Here is a 25,083-nt window from a genome sequence, read left to right on the forward strand (position 1 = left end):
GGAGATTCATGTCCTTATTCTTTTAAATTTTATTACTGCTGTTCAATGACTATAATTTCCTTTATGGTCCATTTGATTACTAATACTTTTCTTCTCTGCCTGTATTAAGGTGCTCCATCCTGCATCATTACGACATTCTAGCTCTTCTGTTTCTTCTTTGACTCCTCTCTGAGTCCACATCTTGCCTTCAAATCTCATTTCTTCAGTTATGTTTTCCAAAGATCTTTGAAAAATCAACCATCAGTGGGAGTATCATAGTTTTATATATATATAGATATAGATATAGATATACATGGTATTTATAGGATTTCAGATTCTTCCTTCAGTTACTTGGATCAATTTGAGAAGAAATAAGTAAATTTATGCTTCTTGTAAGGACCTGAAGAACTTAAACCTCATTCGTAGTCGTAGGCTCACGGGTCTGGCAGTTCGTCTAAGCACCACATTTTCTTCCATCCCTTTGTTTCCTTAGGCTGGAAATGAAAACAGCTGTTAAAAATAAGAGCTCATGAGTCAGTTTTGAATCTCAATGTAGTAATTACAGTTTCCATCTCAGTTGCTATAGTTCCTCCCAGTGTACTGAGTCCCATATCACAGCCCCTTGTTGTCAATTTTATACCAAAATCTTAATTTGTGTTTTCCAAACCTCTAAGGTTAAACACTAAATCAGTTGCCAAACCAAGAAAGAAGAAAATGTTTCAATTTAAAAACCTGATTCTTGGGACATGCCCTTTTTCTGAATTAGATTTTAACCAGTGTTTCTGTTGATATTAAAATGTCGGTTACTGTTCCACATTTTTGAATGTGGACCTTCTGGGCATCATGGTATCCTCATTGTGAAGAACTTTGCTCATCCTCTTATAGAGGCTATTCCTTGAGTTGTAGTTTCTCTTTTCCAAGTTCCTGAGGCTTATGACCTGGTAAGCCAGTCTTGAAAGAGTCATTTACAATCTATTAATTGATTGTCCCCCTTTGAAGCAGATTGATCCTCTACTTTGAGGTTCTTTCTGCTCAGTCCCCGAATCAACCACTGAGTCACTGACTGAGCAGTCCCATTGGCTAAAGCTTTGAAGGTCCTCCCAGCAAATCAGCTGCCTTCAGCTGACCAATCTAACATCATCACCCTATGAATACAGATCCTATGCTCTGGGCAAAAGAACTTTGTGTCCTACTGGGGAGAAGCAGAAGATAGGATACTTGGCCCTTTCAGTCACTTCACTTTGCCTACTTTATTTCCCTTTCCTAAGTTTTTATTTCTTTATTGTTAGATTAGATTATTTCTAAAATTCACTTCCTTGCTAATATTCCTATAATTTGGTTATCATTGTATCCTCCATGAGCTAGTTTTGTGTGTTGAAAATTCTCTGGGTTAGTTTGGGCTGCTCTAACAAATATCATACTCTTGGAAGTCCAAGACCAAGGCAGTGGTAGATCTGGTATCTGGTAAGAGAGAGACAAAGGAAGGAGAGCAAGGGAGTAAGACTTTTCTTTTTTTAAAATTGGAGTATAGTTGCCTTATAGTACTGTGTTAGTTTCTGCTGTACAACAAAGCAAATCAGCCATACATATGCTATGTCCCCTCCCACTTGAACCTCCCTGCCCACCCACATCCCACGCCTCTAGGCCACCACAGAGCACTGACCTGAGCTCCCTGAGGTATACAGTAGGTTCCCACTAGCTGTCTTTTGACATATGGTAGTGTATATATGTCAGTCCCAATCTCCCAATCCATCCAACCCCTCTTCTTCCTCCCCTCATGTCCACATGTCTGTTTTCCATGTCTGTGTCTCTATTTCTGCCCTGCCAATAAGGAGATGGCAACCCACTCCATATGCTTACCTGGGAAATACCCTGGATAGAGGAGCCTGGAAGGCTACACTCCATGGGTTTGCAAGGAATTGGATACAATTTAGCAACTAAACAACAATCATTTTTCTAGATTCCACAAAAATGTGTTAATATATAATATTCGTTTTTCTCTTTCTGACTTACTTCACTCTGTGTGACAGACTCTAGGTCCATCCAGGTCTCTGCAAATGACCCAATTTTGTTCCTTTTTATGGCTGAGTAATATTCCATTGTATATTATGTATACGGGTTCTACGTCCACCATAAGGGATCTACCCCTTCATGACCTAATTACCTCCCAAAGCTTCCATCTCTAACTATCACATTTTGGGGATTGGGATTTTAATATATGAATTTTAGGAGACACAAGCATTCAGTCCATAGCAGAAATTGAGCATATTTGCATGCATGGAGTGATTTGTGGAATTCTGGGAAGGCCATTCATCACACTTAAAAACCCTGTACCATTAGGTATCCATTCCTTTGTGGTAAGATATTACCTCTCAGATATAATACCTTTTAAAAATCCAATATGTTTTGAAAGGCAAACCCCAAAACTAATATGTGAGGTAGTGTAGTATGGTGCTTTGAAGTAGGTTCTTGAATCAGACTGCCCAAGTTCACTTCCTTATTGGTATATGATCTTAGGCAATTCATTGACCTCTCTGTGCTTTCAGTCTCCTCATCTGCAAACTAGAGATGATAATAACAATCACCTCAGAGGGTTTTGTGAGATTTCACTGGCATATGTAACATACCTAGCAGTAACACTTTCTTACCATATGTTTTAACAATTACTATCCTTCATTTGCAAAAATCAGCCTCTTATATTAATGTCCTTTTGACAAAAAGTTGATATCAGTTGATACTTTGTTTGGGGAACTAGGAGGGGGTACCTTGGATACGTAAGGCACTTTAAGGAATAGTCTGCTTTACTGAGGAGTTACAGTTGGTGGCATAAAGCCACTAGAGCCTGGATGTCTGAGGGAAACATTTACAAGAGAGATAAATGGGGATAGATAAATGGTCATAACCAGCATGTCTAGTAACTGATAATCAGCTGGTATAATGAGGAAGTCATGTGATATACACCTGAAAGCTTGTTTTCATTTATGCAAATGACCTTTTGAGGTTTTTTTTTGTTGTTGTTTTCTCTTTTTTAAAATATCGATTTATTTATTTGACTGCACTGGGTCTCAGTTACAGCACATGGGATCTAGTTCCCTGACCAGGGATGGTACCCCGGCCCCCTGTATTGAGCATGGAGTCTTAGCCACTAGACCACCAGGCATGTCCCTACCTGCAAATGAACTTTGAATTCAGTACTTAACTTTTTTGTGTCTCATAATTCTATTCCTTGTAATATTCAGGTAATGGTCTCTGAACCACGGAAGAATATTAAATTAAGAATTTTTTCTTTGCTAAATGCCCTTGCCTCTTTCTTTTAGATTACATGAAGCAGACGACATTTGAAGCCCAAGCCTTTTTGGAAGCTGTTCAATTCTTTCGACAGGAGAAAGGACACTATGGCTCGTGGGAAATGGTCACTGGGGATGAAGTCCAGGTAACATGGGGCTCAGAATTTTGGATCCTGTTCTCTGTCTAAGTGGTAGGAGGTCAGGATCATAATAAACTTTCAAACAAAAAAAATTGCAGGCATGGAAGATGTGGTTCCATAGGCCATTTCTCTCATTGTCTAGAAGCATTTGATCAGCAAGCTGTTGGGCACTCTAAAGACCTCCAGACTGGGCACTCCAGACCTGCAGCCGGGCAGCCCAGACAACTGCAACTGCAGTGGAAGAGCCACTTCCAATTTCTTTCCAGAAAAAGCATATTCTCTCAAGTGACCTGTGCTTCGAGACTAGCAGCAAATGTGAGCAGTGTGGCATAGTGCAAAGTTTGTGGTGGGACTTGAAGTCAGCAGATTTGATTTAAAGCCTGCCAAGTTGTTTAACTTCTCTGTTTTAGGTTACTCCTCTGAAAAAATAGGAATGATAATGTTTGCCTGACAGGGTTGTAAGAATTAAATAAGATGTTGGAAAAGTAGTTGGCAAATAGCTGTCTTCATCTATGGAATGATTTATAAATGAAGTAATTAAAGGATACCAAATTTGAAAGCATTAGTTTTCTAGATGTTTCATTTACCTTTTCTAGTGCTCTATCTCCTGTAGTCCAGGTCCATAGTTTCCCATGACCTTGATTAAATGTCAATCAAGGGCTAAGTGTCTGGGTTGGTTTGGTACCAGGTACATTGTTATAGATCTCCAAGGAAACTATGTTTCATGATGTGACCCCATCACCCATGAGAACACCAATCACAGGCTGATTCAGCCAGGAAGAAGAGGCTGGGTGTGGACATTATTTAATTAGAAGCGCAGAGGCTCCAAGAATGCTCTTTTTTAACTTCCCCTCATAGCCCAGAATGCCTCTTTTGGGGGCCAGTGAAATTTGTTATTAGGGAACAGTATTTGGAAGATGCCAGATGGTATCTTGCTTTTATATGGTCATTAAATATCTAAAGCTAGAAACATTTTTTTTATTGTTTTAACATATGATGCAGAATCTCTTCCTTTTCTGTCTCCTTCTCCTCTTTCTTCCCTCCTCCTCCTCCCTCTTCTTTTTCTTCGGTAGATTTTAAACTCATTTATTTCCCATCCTGAGACTTACCTCAAGAACTTTAGTCAGTTATTGATTTCTCATATTTAGAAGAAGCACATCCATTTATAGATTCAAGTTAAACAGTTATTTAGCTCCTTGAGTTAAGGTACCTGTTTAATCTGTTTTTTCTTTCATTTGAAATCTTATATCAGCTCACATTCCTTCACTATCCCATGGAAAACAGGTACCTAATAATTCTTTTCTGAGAGTTGAGTATTGAGTTTGGGTGGTTTTTTTTTTTTTTGTGGGGGGTGGGCGGGATTGACTTTCTGCTCTTTGCTTTGGGCTGATACGTGTGAATTGCTTTAAGGTGCGAGAGAGTGAAATGACTCATGCCTTGCCATTCTGGTGAGGCGAGACATACCTAGAAGCATCCAGAGAGCAAGGCAGCCTCAGAGGTGTATGTGGGACCATGTGTGGTCTGTACATATATGGACATCATAAAGCATTAGCAGCAGTCATAGGAAGGTGCTATATAGAATCTAGAAACATGGTACCGATGATCCTATTTGCAGGTCAGCAAAGGAGACACAGACAGAAAGAACAGACTTTTCAACACAGTGGGGAAAGAGCAGGGTGGATGATTTGAGAGAGTAGCCTTGAAACATATACACTAACATATGTAAAATTAGAGAGACAGTGGGAATTTGCTGTATGACTCAGGGAACTCAAACAGGGGCTCTGTGACAACCTAGGGGGTGGGAAGGGGTAGGAGGTGGGAGAGAGGCTTAAGAGGGAGGGGACATATGTATACTTATGGCTGATTCATGTTGCTGTATGGCAGAAACCAACACGGTATTGTAAAGTAATTATCTTCCAATTAAAAATAAAATTAAAAATTAAAAAATACCTTAAAGGGGAAAAAGAAGAAATCAGTAAATGCTTTTGCTCCTCCAGGAATCTGAGTTTCTTTCGTAAAGTCACAGCCTCATAAAATGTGAGCACTGGAAGGGCATTTCAGGATTATTCGTCCAGTACCCTCCAGGCAGGAGAAAGAACGTTCAGAGAAGTTGGCCCAAGTCACAAAACCAGTCTGTGACTGAAATGCATTTTGAACCGTGTTAGGTGAACCTTGAAGAAGCTGCTGAAAGGAAATAACTTTCAAGACTTTTCCTGTGTGAGGCCTGGTGAGGGTAAACTTCATCTTAACTGTTACACATGGAGCCGAAGCAACGTCTATCCTAAGACTCACAGAAAAAACAGGTCAAGGTCCCAAAGAAGCTACCAAGTAGTTAAAGAGAAGGGCATAGCATGACTGAGTTTGAGGATATGGCATCTTTTGTTTAAAGCACTGAATTTATTTGCATTGTTTTCATGTCTGCTAAGAACTTAATCATAACATTATCCTAACCCCTTCTACCCTGGGAGACTGTATTCAGAAGATTTTAAGCAATGCTACACTATTATCTTCATAGTAATGACTCATACAGCAAGTATGGCCTGCCCTCGTGCTGATGGTTATTTTAGGCAAGTGTCCAGGCAAAGCAAATATATTAGAATAATTTGCCTGACAGTTATTAAGGTGAAAATATTTGTACCCCAGTAAAAGCATCAGTATATTTTCTGCTTGTCAATTAAAAATGTATCAAATGAAGTCATGAGGGAAAGCATTTTGGAAAATGTAAATACAAGTTATGTGATTTATTTTTTATTTGCTTTTAAATTAACCAGATGGACTAAGAGAACAGCTCAAAATTCCCACACATCAGGGTGGTTTCAAGACCAGAAAGCTATCCACATTTTTCCCTTGTCCATAGGTTCATGTCGTCTTTTTCTGGTGACCTCGAATGTGACCCGCTTTAAATGGATTATTGCACACTTGGTTGCTCAGTAACACGAAAGGCACGAGGCCAACAGCCTGGTCAGACCATAGAGTTGGCCTCAGTAAAGAGGGCAGTATTGCTGGACCTCACACCTTCCCCACAGCTGCAGCATATGGAAGGTAAATGTAGTGTGGCCTTCACGGAATGCAGCTGAAGCTCCAACACTTTGGCCACCTGATGTGAAGAACTGACTCCTTAGAAAAGACCCTGATGCTGGGAAGGATTGAGGACATGAAGAAAAGAAGGTGACAGAGGATGAGATGGTTGGATGGCATCATTGACTCAATGGACGTGAGTTTGAGCAAGCTCCAGGAGATGGTGAAGAACAGGGAAGCCTGGCGTGCTGCAGTCCAAGAGGTCATAAAAAGTCAGACATGACTGAGCAACTGAACAACAACCGCTCAGGGAATGAGCCTGGAATTGCTGGTTTCCATCAGCCTAATGGTGTGTTTGGTTTCTTATATGTATGATGGAATTTTAAAATCTCCCAGTTAAATTCCAGCAGTTAAATGTACACACACGCCCTTTTTTTTTAAAGCACAGGAAATATTTTTAGGTTCCTTATGGTAAAACTCAGTGGGTTCTATTCTGAAGAAAGAAGGTTGGGGAACCCCTCCATTAATATGATTCGTTTTTATTAAATTAACTGCTTTCTCCCTGCTAGCCCCAGGGCTCTGGACCCTGCTCATGGAGGGCTGACTAAGGTAGGGAATCCAGAGCAGGTCCTGGGCTGGGGAGGAGCAGTTCACAGTCAGAGAGGGCTGGGGCTGACAGACACAGAAAAAAGATGAACTGTTGGGAGGAGACAGAGTTGGCTGTTGCCTGCCCAAGGGCTATTCCCTAATCTCACACTCCCCGCCCCTCCTTCTCCATCAACCCACTCTCATCCCCCTTCTTTTTTTTCCAGACATATTTCCTTTCCAATCCCTTAAGTTATAAAATAGAACCAAATTTCTTGGAACATTGTATGGGAAAGACTAAAAGCAAACTACAAGCCCACCCAAATGGAGCATTTTTTTTCTTTGGACTGTGTAACATTTTCATCTTCAAATCTTCACACTTATGCTCAGATTTGAGCCAATCTCTGCAAAAGGATGGATTTGGATAATTATTATGATTCTTGAATTTAATACTTTTGAACTAAGACAATATTTCCCATTGATTTTAAGTTCTGGCTTTAGTCTCCTTAGGCTCTTAGCTCACACTCCCAATGCCAATACTTTCGTCACTCTTGGGCAGGTGTGTTCCAACAAGAATTTACTCCACTGGGCAAGATAAGGTTCATGAATTATTAATTATGTACTTGAACCCAGTTTGGGCACTTGCTGATTTCTATGGGATTTACACGTCAGGATTCTCTTTAACTCCTCAAAAATCCTCACAAATGGCATCACTGACTCAATGGACATGAGTTTGCGCAAACTCCGGGGATTGGTGATGAACAGGGAAGCCTGGCATGCTGTAGCCCATGGAGTCCCAAAGAGTCAGACATGACTGAGTGACTGAACTGAACTGACCTCTTGACTGCTCCCCAGATAATGGTTAAGAAAGGTTGAAACATCCCCGGCAGTGAATTGCTAGGATTAGTGGAAATCCTACCCCTGTTAGAATCATAGTCACTCCTGAAGTTCCACATCACAGATGATGGAACTCCCCTGGTTGCACTGACTCCCAGCCTTCTCTCCTAGGAACTCACAGACCTAGGCAGACTGAGCAGCTCACCCACCTCCACCCTGGGAGTGTTCCTGTTCAGTTCATCTAGACTGTTACAGCCCGTGTAAACAGAGCTATTTTGAAAGGCAAACTTTAGTGAGCTCATGAGTATTTCCACTAGCATGAGGCTGACCAGTGATCTCAAAGAAAGTCTTTCCCAAATCTTAATTTGAGTGTTTATGAGCAGGTCAATTATTTTGGACAAATATTTTTTTCAATTCACAGAGCAGATGTCAAATGATTCTCTACTATGATTCTGCTTGCCTCCTTTTCCCAAGTTACTCTTGTTCTGAATCTTGGGCTGCAGCCTGATATTGAAAGCTGAGCTGTGAGCCCCAAAACTCATGGCAGATCTAAATCTAAACAACAAAACTGCTCCAGTTCCAGTGGGGGAATATAAAGAAGAAAGGCCAGTGTTATGTGGGGCCTTATGTGCAGACAGGTAAATCACTGCTCACATTGAAAAGAAACACTTCCATTGAGCCAAGCAAAGTTTTAGGAAAGACTTGGGAACAATTAAAAAAAAAAATACTCTGAAAGCTGTAGACACCCCGTCTCTCATATTCTCATCCCACCAATGTCCAATTGTTCCAAAGTATTTGTTACTCCCTTCTTTTTCTAAACTTTCAAGAAGATGGAGATGGGATTCAGGGTGCAGCAGGGACAAAGAGCATGAAGACACTTAGATCCCAGAAAAGTTCAAGAGGAAACAATGGTCTCAGGGGATACAGACAAGGATTCAAGCTGCCAAAACCAAGCCTTACTCCCTTCACAATTTTGCTAAGGATGCCCTTATCCATAATTGACGTTTCCCCTCTTATCCTAAATGCATTAGATTGTTCTATTTTAAATAGTAGAAGTTCAAGTTGAAGAATTTGTCCTTTCCAGCGGGAAAATGTCAGCAGGCGTGACTGTTCCCTGCAGATATTTAGAACATTTACCTTCTATGACTCTTCCCAGAGATTTCTGAGGTCTCAGACCCAGAGTTAAACTATTAATTTAACAGATTTCATGGAGTGCAGGACAATCTTAGGTAGCCAGGACAGTCAGTCAGTTCAGTCACTCAGTCGTGTCTGACTCTTTGAGACCCCATGGACGGCAGCACGCCAGGCTTCTCTGTCTATTACCAACTCCTGGAGTTTGCTCAAACTCATGTCCATTGAGTCAGTGATGCCATGCAACCATCTCATCCTCTGTCATCCCCTTCTCCTCCTGCCTTCAATCTTTCCAAGCATCAGGGTCTTTTCCAAGGAGTTTGTTTTTAATGTGTCAGGTGGCCAAAATATTGGAGCTTCAGCATCAGTCCCTCCAATGAATATTCAGGACAGGGGTGGCCAGTTATGACACCTTCAGTTGGCCTGATGCACAGATTTAAGTGTTACCAGCTAAACTAGCTCTGAGGCTTTCTTCTTCATCTTTTTGTTTGTTTGTTTTTTCACTTAAGCATTTTTTTTTAATTCGAGTATAGCTGCTTTACAACATTGTGTTATTTTCTGCCATACAGCAAAGTGAATCAGCTATATCTATACATATATCTCCTCTTTTTTAGATTTCCTTCCCATATAGGTTTATAGGTTACCATAGAGTATTGAGTAGAGTTCCCCGTGCTCTACAGTAGGTTCTCATTAGTTATCTATTTTATATGTAGTGGTATATATATATGTCAGTCCCAATCTCCCAATTCATCCCACCCCTCACTTCCGCCTTGGCAAGCAGAAATAGAGACACAGATATAGTGGCTGTCTTCCTCTCGACAGATCCTGAGTAACCTGGTGATGGAGGAGCTCATGCCAACCCTTCAGACAGACATCCTGCCTAAAATGAAGGGGAAGAAGAACGACAGGAAGAGGGCCTGGTTTGGGGTGAGCAATGATTCTGCTCTGCCAGCTCTGCTGCTCAAAATGAACATTCCCTTCCCTTCTCTTTATAAGGTCTTGTTTTTCTTTTTTTTTTTTTTTTAAGATGTAATTCCTTCTCTGGGTGGAGAACTGCCCAGTCTGCTCAGTCTCATATACATCAGGACTAATCCAAACAAACTCAAACTTTGAAAGAAAAATTAGAATGTGCACACAGTTTTGTTTATGTTGCGATCATCTGTGATTAACCTGCCCTCCCGTGCTTGACTCCGTCAGGCTCTGACACGTGACAGAGCCCCAATTTGTGTGCTGTTCTCTGTTGCAGCTTCTCGAAGAGGCCTACCACCTGGTTCAGCATCAGGTTTCAGAAGGATTAAGTGCCTTGAAGGAGGAGTGCAGGGCTCTGACGAAGGGCCTGGAAGGAACCATCCGTTCAGACATGGATCAGATTGTGAACTCAAAGAACTTCTTAGTTGGAAAGATCAAAGGTCAGTGGAGATAATGCCTGCTCCTATGAGCTTCCCTGGTGGCTCAGACGGTAAAGCGTCTGCCTACAATGTGGGAGACCCAGGTTCGATTCCTGGGTCGGGAAGATCCCCTGGAGAAGGAAATGGCAATCCACTCCAGCACTCTTGCCTCGAAAATCCCATGGACAGAGGAGCCTGACAGGCTACAGTCCATGGGGTCGCAAAGAGTCGGACACAACTGAGCAACTTCACTCCTATGAGCTAGATAAGCTGTGCATTTAAAGCTCTTCTACACGGTGAGACGTCCCAGGTGGCGCTAGTGGTAAAGAACCCTTCTGCCAATGCAGGAGATGTAAGAGATGTGGGTTTGATCCCTGGGTCGGCAAGATCCCCTGGAGGGAGGGCACAGCAACCCACTCTAGCATTCTTGCCTTGAGAAGCCCATGGACAGGGGAGCCTAGAGGGCTACAGTCCATAGGGTCGTACAGAGTCGGACACGACTGAAGTGACTTAGCAGGTACATGGTGAGAATTCATTGTTTCAGAGGAGAATTAAACTGAGGGACTTTGGGAGAAAGTGGTAATACTTGTAATAGGAGCATGCTAGTCGTGCTATTAAGGGTCTGGACCTCCCCATGGAAACTTCAGTGACACAGGCTGGAGGAAACAGTGCCTCTTGCCTGTAGTGGTGCCTGTATGTCTTGATCCTGTACCTCTTACACCAAATTGTAATGGCTCTGCCCTGCCCTCCACCTGCTGTAAGCTCTTAAAGAGTAGGGCATGCCACCCCAGTTCACTCAGGCATTCCCTGTGCTTAGTACCGTGTCTGGTATATACAGACTCACAGTGAATATCCAAATCAGTGAATAATGGATGGATTTTCCTTTAATAAGAACAAAAGCTTTTGGGTTAGAGTCAATAAATCTAGATCTTCTAGATCTTTTTCCACTTATCATGGGGTTACGAGCCAACAAACTCATCATAATTGAAACACATGCATTTAATATGCTTGACCTACCCAATATCATAGCTTAGCCTAGTTACCTTAAACATGCTCAGAACACTTATATCAGCATTTGGTTGGGAAAAATCACCCAACACAAGGTCTGTTTTATTATAAAGTATTGAATAGCTCACGTAATTTATTGAATAGTGTGTTGAAGGAGAAAAACAAAAAGGTTTGTCTGGGTACAGAATGGCTGTCAGTGGGTTGGTTGTTTATGCCTGTGATCCTGTGCCTGATGGGAGCAGTGGCTGTTAACCCTGCCCAGCATCCCAAAAGAGCATCATACTACATCTCACCTGCTCCAGAAAACATCAGATTTCAAAATCTGAAGTAGTTTCCCTGGTGGCCCAGACAGTAAAGAATCTACCTGCAATGCAAGAGACCCAGGTTTGATCCTTGGGTAAGGAAGATCCCCTAGGGAAGGGAATGGCAACCCACTCCAGTATTCTTGCCTGGAAAATCCCATAGATAGGAGCCTGGTGGGCTACAGTACGTGGGGTCACGAAGCGTCAGATACAACTGAGCAACTAACACTTCTGCTGAACGGGTAATGCTTTCTTCACCTCATTATAAACTTGAAAGCTTGAAAGGTGAACAATCCTAAATCAGGGACCATCTGTGGCCCCAGCTCTAATGTCAACTGGGTATGTGGGTTCAGGGAGGTCACTCAACTTCTATGTGCCTTGGTGCCCTCCTCTTGAAGTCACAAGAGCCCATGAGATCAGGGTTTGCATGCTGAGGCTCTTGGGTCAAATCCAGCCTGCCACTATTTTTATAAATTACATTTTACTGGAAGATGGCTGTGCTCACTCCTTTCTGTATTGTCTGTGGCTGCTTTGGCACTGCAGGAGCATAGCTGAGTTGTTAGAACTGAGATCTTACGGGCAGCAAAGCTGAAAATGTTCCTGACCTGGCCCTTGACAGAGAAAAGCTTGCCTCTTTCCTCACAGGAGGCTTTAGATGGCCTGTAAAAAATTCTACAGAATAAAATTCTATGGTTCTGCCTCCTACATACCCCAAAGCACACCACACTGAACATCATTTCAGAGGGAAGCATGCTGGCTTATCTGTGATTGTTTATCAGCAATTTTCTTAGGTAGTCAGTTTTCAAATTATTCACCCAGTCATTCATTCAAAAGACATTCACTAAGTGCTTTCTGAGCAAGGCGATGCAGCTTTAGCAGCGAACAGGGAAGATCTAGTTCCTGTGTTCAAGAGACGTGGAACCTAATGGGATTTTCTGCTTGGAGGATTATCCTCTACACTTCAGGCTCTGTTCATACTGCAGCCTAGCTCACGCTGGGTTCTTCTAATAAGTCCTCCTGAGAGGAGGTTGCAGGAGGCATAACTAGAGCCAAGGCGTGTGCGTCTGAATCTATTGTTTATCTGTTCATGCGATGCCTTCTCCAGCCAGATATAAATTAACTTCAGACTGTTTTCTGGTTCCTATTACCCAGGTCTCTTATTCCTTTATTAGCACGACTGATCTGGCATTGACTGTATGTTGAAATGCTTTATACAACTTAAAATGGCCAACACTAAACTGCCACAGCCAAATACATTCCTGTTGACTGGAGCTGAGCTGAGCCTAATGGTGGCCATTCTCTTGGCCTGAATTAAATGAGTCTCTCTTTCTCTCTTGCCTAAATCCCTTCACATAAGATGGAAAAATATTCTGCCCTGGACTGGTTTTGGTTTCCTAAAGGAAGCCTTGAAAGGAAGTCATGATCAGGTCTTTTAAAAATGGAATATCAGAAACACATTTTCACCAGGCCTCTTGTTCTTCCCCTTTAAAACAAGAAAGTGCACATCGGAGTGCATTGATAAAGGGCTTTGGATTTCAAAAAAACTTCAGGAGTATTAAAGTAGCTTTCTCTCCATTTCCTCCCCTGTGATTCTTGGCGTAAATTCTGCTGCACAAATACCGAATCATTTAATAAGTATTTATCCTGCCCCTGCTGAATACAAGGGCTGTGAGGCTCCTAGGAAGAAGAGAAGAGAATAAAAGTCACGTCACAGACACCAAAACAGAAGGAAAAAAACATGATAAATGCCACAAAAGAGGCAAGAACAGAGGGTACAATGATTCCCAGGCAGGAACCATTTCAGCTTCAAAAAAAGTCATGTGGGCCCCTCAAAATGAGAGGAATGTTTTAATGTCAGTTAATTGGAAAGGATGATATTACTCACAGATACAGTAAGAGCTGACAGTTTCTGAGTACTTCCAGAGGATCACACACAGTTCTGAGCATTTTGAATACAGTGAACTCATTTAATCCACACCATAACCTTCAGAGTAATTATTATTATGAGCCCCATTTTACAGATAAGAAAACTGAAGTAGAGATGAAGTAATTTGCCTGAGATTCCAAAGGTAGAGTGTGAAACAGTCAGACCAACCCCACCCCGCAGCTCCAGGGTTTCTCTCTTCATCACTCTGCTCAACTGAATTAATGTATGGCTCATGAATTAATGTGTCACAACACTTGATTCATCTCTGCTTCCCTGAAAAATAGCAGAGCATACTTGTGTAGGATGTAAAATTTATTTGATCATAGGGAAACACCAGTAGACTGTAGTTCAGGAAGCTGGGTGGTAGTTCAGGGCATTAGGTGTTCCGAGTGGGTGAATTTGAACTTGGCCTTGAAGAGGTGAGTAAGATGTTTATAAACAGAAGTGGAGGAAGGAAAGCAGAGGTGGAAGGAATGCTGGATAAAGGCACAGAGAGGGGGGCTGGAGCCCACGGTGGTACATAGGCAAGGGGAGGTCTGGCAGAGAGGAGCATGCCTACCCACGACCCCTCCCCGTGCCCATCTCTGCCCCCACCCAGCAGGGCATACCAGCCAACTACTAAATCTTTACTATATATTAGCTATGACCATGATTGCTCTGAAATTTCAATTAGACACTTTTCACATAGTTCTTCTCCCAGAGTTAATTTATAAATAATCCATTTATCCTCCTAGCAAACAATTTTGCATTTTGGTATCAAGTAAGTTAGTTATTTTTAGGAGTCATAGATTGTTTCATTGAATTATACAATAGAAAAGGTCCCCCCCCCCGCCTAGTAATTCTATGACCTGGTTAATATTTTCTATCTCAAATATTTATAAGTACATAATATCAATAGTATTGGTCATGTCAGATTTTCAGAGTAAGAGGCAGTCTGATCCTTTGTAACCTTGTGAAAGATTTCTGCAAACTGAAATGAGAATGTGGCCATTCTTCTCACCATAAGCAAGTTATTTGCCAATAGAAAATAAGAAGTCTACTTGAATTGTAAATCTGGATCTGAAAGTTAGGGTGTGACCTTGGTGGAATCATCTGACGTCTGCTGGCCCCCTTCCCCATCTGTAGGATGAGGGCCTGGACATCAAGATGAATCTGTACTTCCCTTCTCAGTTGTGTGGTCCTGTGACAAGGCTCGGTGGCTTACCGAGCTCCGCAAAACTAGCCTTTCATCCACAGAGCGAGCTCAAGCCTTTTCCAGTTCAGATAACCTTTACTGCCGCAGTTTCCCAACCTGGCTAATCATGAGAATTGCTTCAACACTTAAAACAAACTAACAAACAAAAAACCAGATTTCCACGGCCTATCCAGACGTACTGGATCAGGATCTTTACTATGGTCCTCTTCTAAACCGAAGAGCAGGGTTTCCTCTGGGAAGTAAGAGTATGGTTACATTGTCTAAATCCTTTTCTAAATTTATTTTAATTGGCAGGGAATTACTTTACAATATTGTGATGGCTTTTGCCATACGTCAGCATGAATCAGCCATGGGCATATATGTGTCCCCTCCCTCCTGAACCTTTTCAGTCAATTCAGTCGCTCAGTCGTGTCCGACTCTTTGTGACCCCATGAATCGCAGCACACCAGGCCTCCCTGTCCATCACCAACTGAACCTTTTAGTCCCTTTTTATGATTTTCTGTACTCTTTATATTTTTGTCACTTAGTTTGTATCCTTGATTATCAGGAATAATAGCATGTTTTTAAAAACTGGGTGTGGGGATGGGAGGCCGTGTGGCAAACCGATTGGAATTTGTTTCCATTTTGCCTAAAAAGAAACCATACTTGAATTTTTAAAAAGGCCCTTGAGGGGAGGGGAGTAAAATTGAATTAGATCAACTGATTAACTCTTAGAAAAATGAATTAAAAGCCTAATAAATGTGTTTTTAGAAGACAAACTATGAATTTATAATGGTGATGATTTGATAGGAAATAGATGAGTCATTAACATTTTCACTTTTTTGTATTAAGCATTGTCTATTCATAAGGACTAAGCAGAAAAATGTATTTAATCCCAGGGCAGAGGTAATCTTGGGGAGGGGTTTCTCTTTGTTTGCGTTCTCAAGGAGAGATTCTGTTTGATGGTTTTCCATTCTGGTGAGTGCTGGCACAGGACACACTGTGTTGCCTGCTTGAGCTGGCGTTGCTGTTGAGTGTCTCCGTGGGGCACTGTCCAGCCTGGCCTGGCTCCGGTGCCTCTGAATCCAGTCTTGCCATCACTCATAGTTTCCTGGCTATTTCCCACCTCAGCGATGGTGGCTCAGCCAGCGGAGAGAAGCTGTGCGGAGAGTGTGCAGCCGTTCCTGGGGTCCATTCTGGAGGAGCTGATGGGACCTGTAAGCTCGGGATTCAGTGAACTGCGCTCACTCTTTGAAAAAGAAGTGGATGAACTTAGCCAGAGCTTTCAGACCACCAAAGACAGTGCCCAGCTAAAGGAGGTAGGGAATGAAGCGAAGGAGTGGAGTGTGAATGGTCTTTTTGTGAGTCTTTGTCTCCATTCATTCACTCTTTTTTCTCTCCTCCTCTCTCCCCTGTCTTTCCTTCTTCCCTGCCTCCCATTCATCTGCCTTTCCATCTGTTCATCTAGCCTTTCTGTCATTCATTCATCCACATATTTCATCCATCCATTCATCCATCCATCTACTTGATTTCCTTTATTAATGGTTTTCATGTTACAAAAATAATAACATGCTTGTATAACTTAAACAGTATACAAAGATACTTATGTAAAGGCAAAATTAATCGCCATCACTCATACCCACCTAATTCTAGCCCACCCCCAACTCCTAAAGTATCTCCTCTTCTAACTCCTTGAATTAACCCATATAAATAGCTTAGTATGTGTTCTCACATGCTTTGTCCTTGCCTGTACAAATATATACACATATATCCTCATTTATATACATTTTGTGTTTTGATTGATTTGCTTCCAAAAGCATGACAAAAAACAGTATTTCTCAAAGTATGTTCCTGGGATTAGTATCATCATCCTCATTATATGACTGCTAAAAATGCAAATTCTCAGGCCGCACCCATGAGCTACCAGATCAGAAACCCTGGGGTAGGGCCCAGCAGCAGTCTGGTTCAACAAGACCTCCAGAGGACTCGCTGTATCCTAAAGTGACAGACATAACTGGGCAGCTTTATTTTACACTTGCTGTATCATGATGAACATCCCTACAAGTGAAGCCAGTGGATAAAACAAAACAAAACAAAACAAAAAAACCTTTATTTTTTTAATGCATACATACACGAAATTGTATATAAATAAGATCATTTGTTAGCATTTTGAGGTTTCTCATGGTAGCCTTTCTAAAACTTAACTTTCTCTCCTTCCCCACATCCCCTCCTCCCACTCAAGAAACTAGTGTGAATAACTCAGCATATGCTATTCTGTGCTTTTCTCCATGTTCATAGAGCATATAAAACACATATTTTGTGGGATATGTTTTTTTAGGTTGTTTGCTCTTAGAAAAATGGGATTATATTACGTATATACTGCTTTGCTTTTCTGTTTTCTTATTCAAAAATACCTCATGAAACTGCTTTTAAGTTAACGTTCTAGCTCTAGTTCATTTTTTGTAACGGCTGCATAATACTTCATGTACCAACACACCATGATTTATTCAACCCTCCAAATGTTGCTAGCACCAGGAACAAAGCTGCCGTAAATAACCTTGTAACATATATTCATTTACTTTGAAGCTTTTATTTATATGGGATCTGATTCCTAGGACAGGATTGCTAGATTGAAAGGTGGGAATTTTTCTCATGTTAACTGATGTTTCCATGGACATCCCCCCAAAAAGGATTTAGATTTTACATTTCCACCAATTGTACATGATAAAGGGCTTTCTTTTCATCAGCCTTAGGGAATCACTGGTTCAACTTTTTGCCAGTCTTACAGGAGCAAAGTGGTAACTGATTTTTCCTCTCCTGTCTGTTTAATCACTATTTTAAAAAATAGACGCATTGCAAATTATGTGACAAGGGGCACGTTTGACCGCATGGTTTTGGTCATTAATTCTACTTCAGTGGAGTTCTCTAGAACTCATTTCTTAAGGGAGTAATATTTTCCTCTTACAAGCACCATGGAAGTGGGCCCTCGTTAAATTTTTCATTAGAGAAATCTACAAATCTAGATTTATCTCTTTTCTGTGACCTGAAACTCAGACAGCAAGTACATCCTGTCTGTTCACAGTTATCCCGTTAGTCCCTGGTTCTCCCTAGGCCTGTGTTTTCAGCACGCTTCATTCTGTTTTCTCTTTCTCCACCCACCCTCTTGTTTATTCTAGAACTCCAAAATTCAGTTTTTTAAATCACTTTTAAATAGGCTTGGAAAATAGGATGCACTCAGTTGGTGAAATCCCTCATAGTGTAAGTCTGTGTTGGTAATACTTAAAGTCTTTAGCATGTGAGGTCTATTGCTGTCCTCTTGCTGGAAACTGCATGGCCTCACTGATCAAGCTATCTCTTGTATAGACTAGAGGATGAGGAACCCCAGTTTTTAAAACTGGATACCTCTTCTAGGCCATGCTTCTTCCTATCTCACACCCTCCTCATACCCCCACCCCCCATCTACTAGCAGAGGGAAGCCCTTGGGCACAGACAGAGCCTCAGAGAGCTCCAGGGACTCTGGCTTTACTCTTAGAGTCCAGGAGTCCAGGGGGCATCTTGACTTCCCTGGGATTTTCTGAGAGGGATGTCTCTCATGAAATAAGGCTCTGGAGGCTTGTGAGCCCAACAGCAGTTCCACATGCCAAAGAGACTTCCTGCACTCTTGAGCTCTGGAAGTGGGTACTTGGAGTCCATCAAGAGCTTGACAAGACTGGAGTCCCATGGAATGCATCCCTGGATGTGTCCGTTGTCCAGCTGGTTCTTCTACCTGTCTCCATCCTAGCAAGAGAGCTGTCCTAGGGACCCATCAAGGAGGGAAATAAGACAGTGAAGATATCACAGATAGAGGGATCTGAGAAGTGATTAATTCTAATAACATGTTTGATTGTTTAGAATTTATGTAATAGTCATGTAATGGGCTTCCCAGGTGGTACAGTGGTAAAGAATCTGCCTGCCAATGCAGGAGGCACAAGAGATGCAGGTTCAATCCCTGGGTCAGGAAGATCCCCTGAAGGAGGAAATGGCAACCCACTCCAGTATTCTTGCATGGAAAATTCCATGGACAGAGGAGCCTGGTGAGCTACAGTCCATGGAGCCGCTAGGAATCAGATATAGTCGACTGAGCAATTCAGCACACGCATACACAATAGTGATGTAATATAGTTCCTAGGTCTGAAGGTGTGTCTTTTTCCCCTCCACCAAAATTCAGCATCTAGAGCAGCTTATGAATCTTCCACTGGATTCCGTGAAGATGGAGCCTTGTTATAATAAAGTCAACCTGCTCCAGGAGCACCTTCAGGATCTCAAGAGCCGCTTCAGATTCCCCCACGTCGATCTGGTGGTCCAGAGGACGCAGAACTACATGCAAGAGGTAGGAGCGGCGGGGTCATCTGTGGTGGGAGAGGATTGGGCTGCAGAGAATCAAGCGTAGCAAGTGAGACAGGTGCGCTCGCGTAGCTGGGGAAGCGGGGCCCGTTTCTTTAGCCTTCGTGTTGAGTGACGACGTATTTTGTCCTGTTCCAGCTGGCTCCATTTTTTCCATGTTGATGAGCATCATAGAGAAGAAATGTCTCAGGGAAATAGAGTAGCATTAATTGATAATTACCCGATTTTTCAAGTCAGTGCTATTAATGTTGGCTTCACGTTGGAATCATCTGGGGCGCTTTTAAGAAATACTGATGTCTGGGCCACACTCCCAGTGATTTTGATATATATATTTTTTGTAATTAAAAAAATTTCACCCACTCCCATTCCTACTGCATTTAATATGCAGCCAGAATGGAGAACCACTAGCTTGAATCAATTCCGTAATCTAGTTAAAAGTCAATCAGTCACTCAATCACAATTTTAAATTTGGATTTCTTGAGTCTACTTCATAGACTCCTTTTCCTTCCCATAAAGAACTTTTTCTTTAGAAACAGGGATGAATAGTACAGATTCGTTCCATATTCTAACGCTTTCTAAATGAAGGAAGGGTGGGATCACTGAAGCCGTAAGAGCACAATTCTACTTCACAAATATTCCTGGGGAGCTTCCTGTGGGCTGGACATTGTGCCAGACCCCACTTCAGGGAGCTAGTAGTGAGATAGATTCTTAGATAAATTCACTTCGGCGTTCAAAGTGCTGAGAGGAAAGCTATTGTGTTCAGATCACAGGCTTGGGGAAGAAAGGAGCTTTTTTTTTTTTTTTTTCCTTAAAAGTTATAGGCAGGATTAAGTGGCACATTTTATTTATTATCTAACCTCTGAGTTGTGAAGGATTAAAGATGAATGAGGAGCAAAATTGGCCAACAGCTTAACTGAAGTTCCTTTGACAGCACTGGACTATGGTGAAATGGATACAGGCATAAGCGCAGAGAATAAGAAATCGGAACCACTTCCATTTCCTAACCCATGAGTGTGACAGTCACGGGCTCCACTGAGCCTTGACCCTGTCTCCTTTCCCAGTCTGGCAGAGAAAGGGAGAGAAGTAGTGGGAGGGTGAAAAGTGGAGTGAGAGATGTGCTGGGATGGTTTACATCCATCTGAAAGGAGAGGTGCAGAGCTAAGGAGCCAGAACATAATTGGAGAAGCCTCCCACCTCGTTTCATTAAGCCCTGGCTGCAGGGGATGGGAGTGACCACAGGAAATGATGATATCCCATGGTCGGGTTTCCCAGTGTGGGGTGGAAAGAGAGATGAGAAGAAAAGATACATACATGTATACATACAGGTACAGGTGTGTGTGTTTCCCAGCCTCCTACTGACCTCACTGTGGTTGTGGGCTTATGCATTTCACAGACCACACAGTGGATTGAGGACTTGTTGCCGGCGGGTCACTCCCAGGGTCCATCTCTGATGGTCATGCCCTCCTTTCTCTCCAAGCTGACTTTGACCCGAGGGTGGCGATCCCAGCTTCTGACTGCCCTCTGTTTCTGTGTTGCTTTGGTTTCTAGCTGATGGAGAATGCAGTATTCACTTTTGAGCAGTTGCTTTCCCCACATCTCCAAGGAGAGGCCTCCAAAACCACAGTCGCCATTGAGAAGGTTAAGCTCCGAGTCTTAAAGGTAAAATTGTTCTCTCACTTGCGGGAAGCATGAAGCAAGACCGTGACTCATTTCTTTTGTTACGTGGAAAATATCAAGTTCTCTCTTTGACTTGCCTCCCCCTTTAAAAATAGTGCCGGGTCCTTTCTCCCTGATAACCAGGGACAATCATCTCACAGCAGTTCCCCTTCGACTGTCGTGCCTATTCTGCCATCTAGTGGCTACTTTAGGGACCACAGGTCCTCAGCATCTGGTCACCAGCCCGAAGTGCCATGTCTTAGGCTTACTGACATAGCAATTGGGCTTGATGTTGACTCTCCACTATAAGCAAAGAATTGTGATAGGTGTTGCATGGAACATGAAACTATATAACACACACTCTCTTTCTTCCGAGTTTGCATACAGTAAAACCCATTTAAATTAGCAGTTTTTAGAAAAATCAAAACCTCATGGCAAAGGAACTACTTCAAGGAAAGGACAGCTGCTGTGTGAAACTGTTTTAAATGTGCTTCATACATCAGTGTATATCAAAATAGCTGTAATAATAGGAGCTTGCATATATAGAGGGCATATCTTTAAACTTATCCTGTTTCATTTGATCCTCACAAGAACTTGACTTACGTAAGCTTAACAGGCTACTTGAGCTTTGAGCTAAAACTATCCCTAAACTTAGTCCACTAATTTTTTATGACCTACTTTCCCTAAGCAGAGCTTTGGAACGGAAGATCAAAGTTTCACAGAGCCGAGGAGGTAGTCCCTGAATTTCAGACCTGATCTTAATACCTCATAGGCAGTAGGAAACTCTGGCAACCAAATCATTGAGATTAAAAGCAATAATTGCCATGGTAACACAAAAAATAATGAACTTGCCATTGAGAAAGAAAAGATAGTATCAAGGTCAGTCCCCCCCACCCCGCCCCCACCGCCATGGCAACACAATTTTTACCTCTCAGGACAGTCCATCTCTTCTCTGGACACTTTAAACCACAAGAACATACTTCCCAATGCTAAGTCAAATTTCTCACCACTGAGAATTCTAGTTCTACACTCTTTTCTCATGTCCTTCTTCCACATGTTAGTCTTTGGTTGTTTGAATAGAGCTATGATTCTACCCCAAGTTATCTCTGGCATAAATCTCTTTAACCATCCTTTGTTTGGCCTGACCATTCTGCACACTTCCCTGTGACTATGCTTCAGTTTGTCTGTGCCCTCTCCCTGAACCCCCTTTAAAATCAAACCCGGGTCTCTAGACTTGGCTGTTCCATGTGTCAATAGGATATCCTCTTTCCTATTCTAGATACTGAACTTCTTTGTTGAACATACCACAGTGCTAATGTAGCTGTGAGCCAGACACTCTCTTCTTTGGCAGAAATCATTGCAACCTACCAGTCCTGCTTTCAGGAGGTAGAGTGAAGGAAGGGGATGATCATGGCTCCCATGCACCAACCCAAGACAGGGGTGATGAAGTTTTAACCCATCCCCTGGTTTTGTCTTCAATTTTATAACACTCTGCTTTGATCTTACCTCAGTTTTCGTATCTGTAAGAGGGATGGCGGAGATGGGTCATTATCAGTCGTAACCTCTACCTGCAATGTGAGCGAACTGCATAGAAAGATCTCTGAAACCTTGGAACACCACTAGGGTCCTCAGAAATTAGGACAGGAGGGCAGGGGTGGGAAGGGAGATGAAGTGAGTTGCTGAGTTTTTTGTTTACGCAAAATTTAACAGGTTGCAATGTTGTATTTAGCATACATTTCTATCTCTGTACCAACAGCAATATGATTATGACAGCAGCACCATCCGGAAGAGGATATTTCAAGAGGCGCTGGTTCAAATCACACTTCCCACCCTGCAGAAGGCACTGGCATCCGTGTGCAAACCAGTAAGGAGATGGGTTACTCCAGAACCTGCTTTTGTTGCCTTTGAAGTTCAAGTAAATTTTTTTGGTCATGATGCACTTACAAGCAGTAGATGACCGGGGAGGGGTCAACACACTTTTCCTGTAAGTGGTCAGGTGGCAAATATTTTAGGCTTCACGGCCATATTATTTCTGTTGCAAGCACAAATGCAGCCATAGATGACCCATAAACAGATGTGCAGTCTGTGTTCCAATAAAACTTTATTTACAAAGGCAAGAAGCTCTCTGGATTTGCCAACCCTTGGACAAGACAGAATCTCAAAAGGTAATGATCTGAGTTTGAAACAAGTTAAGGGTTACAACAGAGTCCCTACGGATTGTTCCTCATTATGGTGTGACAACCCACCCCCACCCACCCGCCATAGGCCCAATACAGCCTCTGAAACTTGACCACTCCATCCAGGAAAAGACCTTAAGTCATACAATTTCAGAAGGATATTTGTAATTTCAGTAATATTTGCTTACTGAAGTCAAAGAAACTAAAACCATCTAAAGCTTCTATGAGCGCTAGGCAGCTAGTGGCAGCTTGTGAAGGTCACACCTTCAGTGCAGGGTCATAAGTGAGCCAACTAAGGAGCCCAGGTCAAGACCTGGGTTCAAGTCCCAGCTCCTCCACATATCAGCTCTGGGGCCTTGGGCAAGACCCTTTTCCTCTCTCTCGGCCTAGATTTCATCTAGAAAATGGAGGTAATAATACTTTGCAGTATCCTTCCTAAGAGACTGAGAAGACCAGGGTGACACGGAGACCGTTTGATGAGTGCTTGCCACATGCTCAGCACTTTGTATGGACTGTCTTGTTGATCCTCATGACAACCCTGTGAGCAGGTACTGTTTATGTCCTCATTGCACAAATGAGGAAACCTGAGGGGTTAAGGAATGGAACCAAGGTCACAGAGCTGGAATCCACCAGAGTTTGAAGTCAGCTCGCACTCATTGGTAACATGGGATGCGCTCCATAAATGGTATTTACTACTACTTTTTCTGCTGCTTCATGATCTGCAAGCTGGGACCTTTGCAAGGCTGGCTCCCTCTTGGCACAAATATTAAAGAGCTTTTTAGAATTTAAAAAGGGCTTTTTTGCAGCTTAGAGAGTCTCCAAACATTGGAACATTAAAGTCCAGTGCATGAGTTATTTTATTGCAGAAATTTCCTTGATCATTTTTATATTCTGTACATATTCTTTTTCTTCAGAAAGCCAGAGGCATGCCAAGTACCTGGCACTTACTTCTGAGGGTAAATTTCTTAGAAAAGGTTTGATCAAGTCAGGGCAGTAAAGAATCTCCCTATATGATTGTCTCTTGCCTGGATGATTTTCCATCTTATGGCTGGAAAAGTCCAGCCATTCAAAGAATGACTCGGTCCACTTGGACAGGTCTGCATGCAGACGTTCTCTGTAAGGTATTTTTGTTTTCGAATCCCAAAGGCAATGTGGGGGCCTTGGAGCCACGTCCTCCCAAGAGAGGAGAAGAGTAAAAAAAAAAAAAAAAAAAAAAAAGCCTCTCTTTCTGTCTGCTCCTCTCTCTGCAGCCATCTGCAGAGTCATACCAAATCTCTAAGAGGCGCTTGTGATTTTTAATCAAGAGAGACGGGTTTGGAGAGAAATTGAGGCCTGGCATTTTCAGTAATGAGGAATATTGTATCAGTATCAAGAAATTTAAAAACATCTGGATTTACAGAGTAGGTGAACTAGGGGAGCATTTGCTTCAGGCAAAGATTCTTTAGTTTACTAGAGTGTATTTCCCTTGGTTCTAAGATCTGCGGTACTTAACCCAGGCTGCACATTAGAATTGCCTAGAGAGATTTTTTTTTTTAATTCCAATTTAACAGATCCAGGGAATTAATATGTGTCACAATTCAGTCAATTCAATATAGAAAACCTGTTTTGTAAAGTTGTGCATGTCACAACAGGATAAGTGCCCCTCAGAATGATTCTTTTCCACACAATTACTTAGCTGGTTGAAAGTTCAAAGGCCTGCTGTTTATTCGGCAAACATGTATAAGCATGATCCAGGTACGTGCCCAGCCAGTGTCCCTGTTTTGTCCTGGGCTTCACAGCCTAGAGACAGCAGACAGGCACAGAGCGCACTTTGCGACGAGCATGGCAGGAGCTTTGTGGGGAAGAGAGGTGGCTGAGTTTGGAAGAGGGTGCCCATTTCTGCCTATGGGGACAAAGAGGACTTCCCAGCGCCATGTTTTCTCCCCGTCCTGAGGCATGAATAACAGTGAGCTAAGGAGTGGAAGATCAGGTGGAGAGATGAAAGACACAGACCTCGTTTTGCAGAGGAAGAGAGAGGCACAGAGCCGTGAGCTGGCTTGCCCAGGGTCCCACAGCCAGTTCAGGGCAGTGTGCAGTACCAGAGCTGTGCTC

General features: G+C 42.4%; 1 protein-coding gene across 1 annotated transcript in view; it reads left to right on the plus strand.

The window, feature by feature from the left end:
• NIBAN1 (niban apoptosis regulator 1) overlaps window positions 1-25,083 on the plus strand; it is a 170,720-nt gene that overhangs the window by 140,198 nt on the left and 5,439 nt on the right. The window contains exons 6-12 of the mRNA XM_040263807.1: window positions 3,297-3,412; window positions 9,800-9,904; window positions 10,224-10,386; window positions 15,908-16,095; window positions 18,984-19,145; window positions 20,708-20,818; window positions 22,572-22,679. Coding sequence (XP_040119741.1) covers window positions 3,297-3,412; window positions 9,800-9,904; window positions 10,224-10,386; window positions 15,908-16,095; window positions 18,984-19,145; window positions 20,708-20,818; window positions 22,572-22,679 — 953 coding nt within the window. The remainder of the gene's footprint in view (window positions 1-3,296; window positions 3,413-9,799; window positions 9,905-10,223; window positions 10,387-15,907; window positions 16,096-18,983; window positions 19,146-20,707; window positions 20,819-22,571; window positions 22,680-25,083) is intronic.

Source organism: Oryx dammah, unplaced genomic scaffold (genome assembly GCF_014754425.2).
Source record: "Oryx dammah isolate SB20612 unplaced genomic scaffold, SCBI_Odam_1.1 HiC_scaffold_21, whole genome shotgun sequence".
Classification (NCBI taxonomy): domain Eukaryota; kingdom Metazoa; phylum Chordata; class Mammalia; order Artiodactyla; family Bovidae; genus Oryx; species Oryx dammah.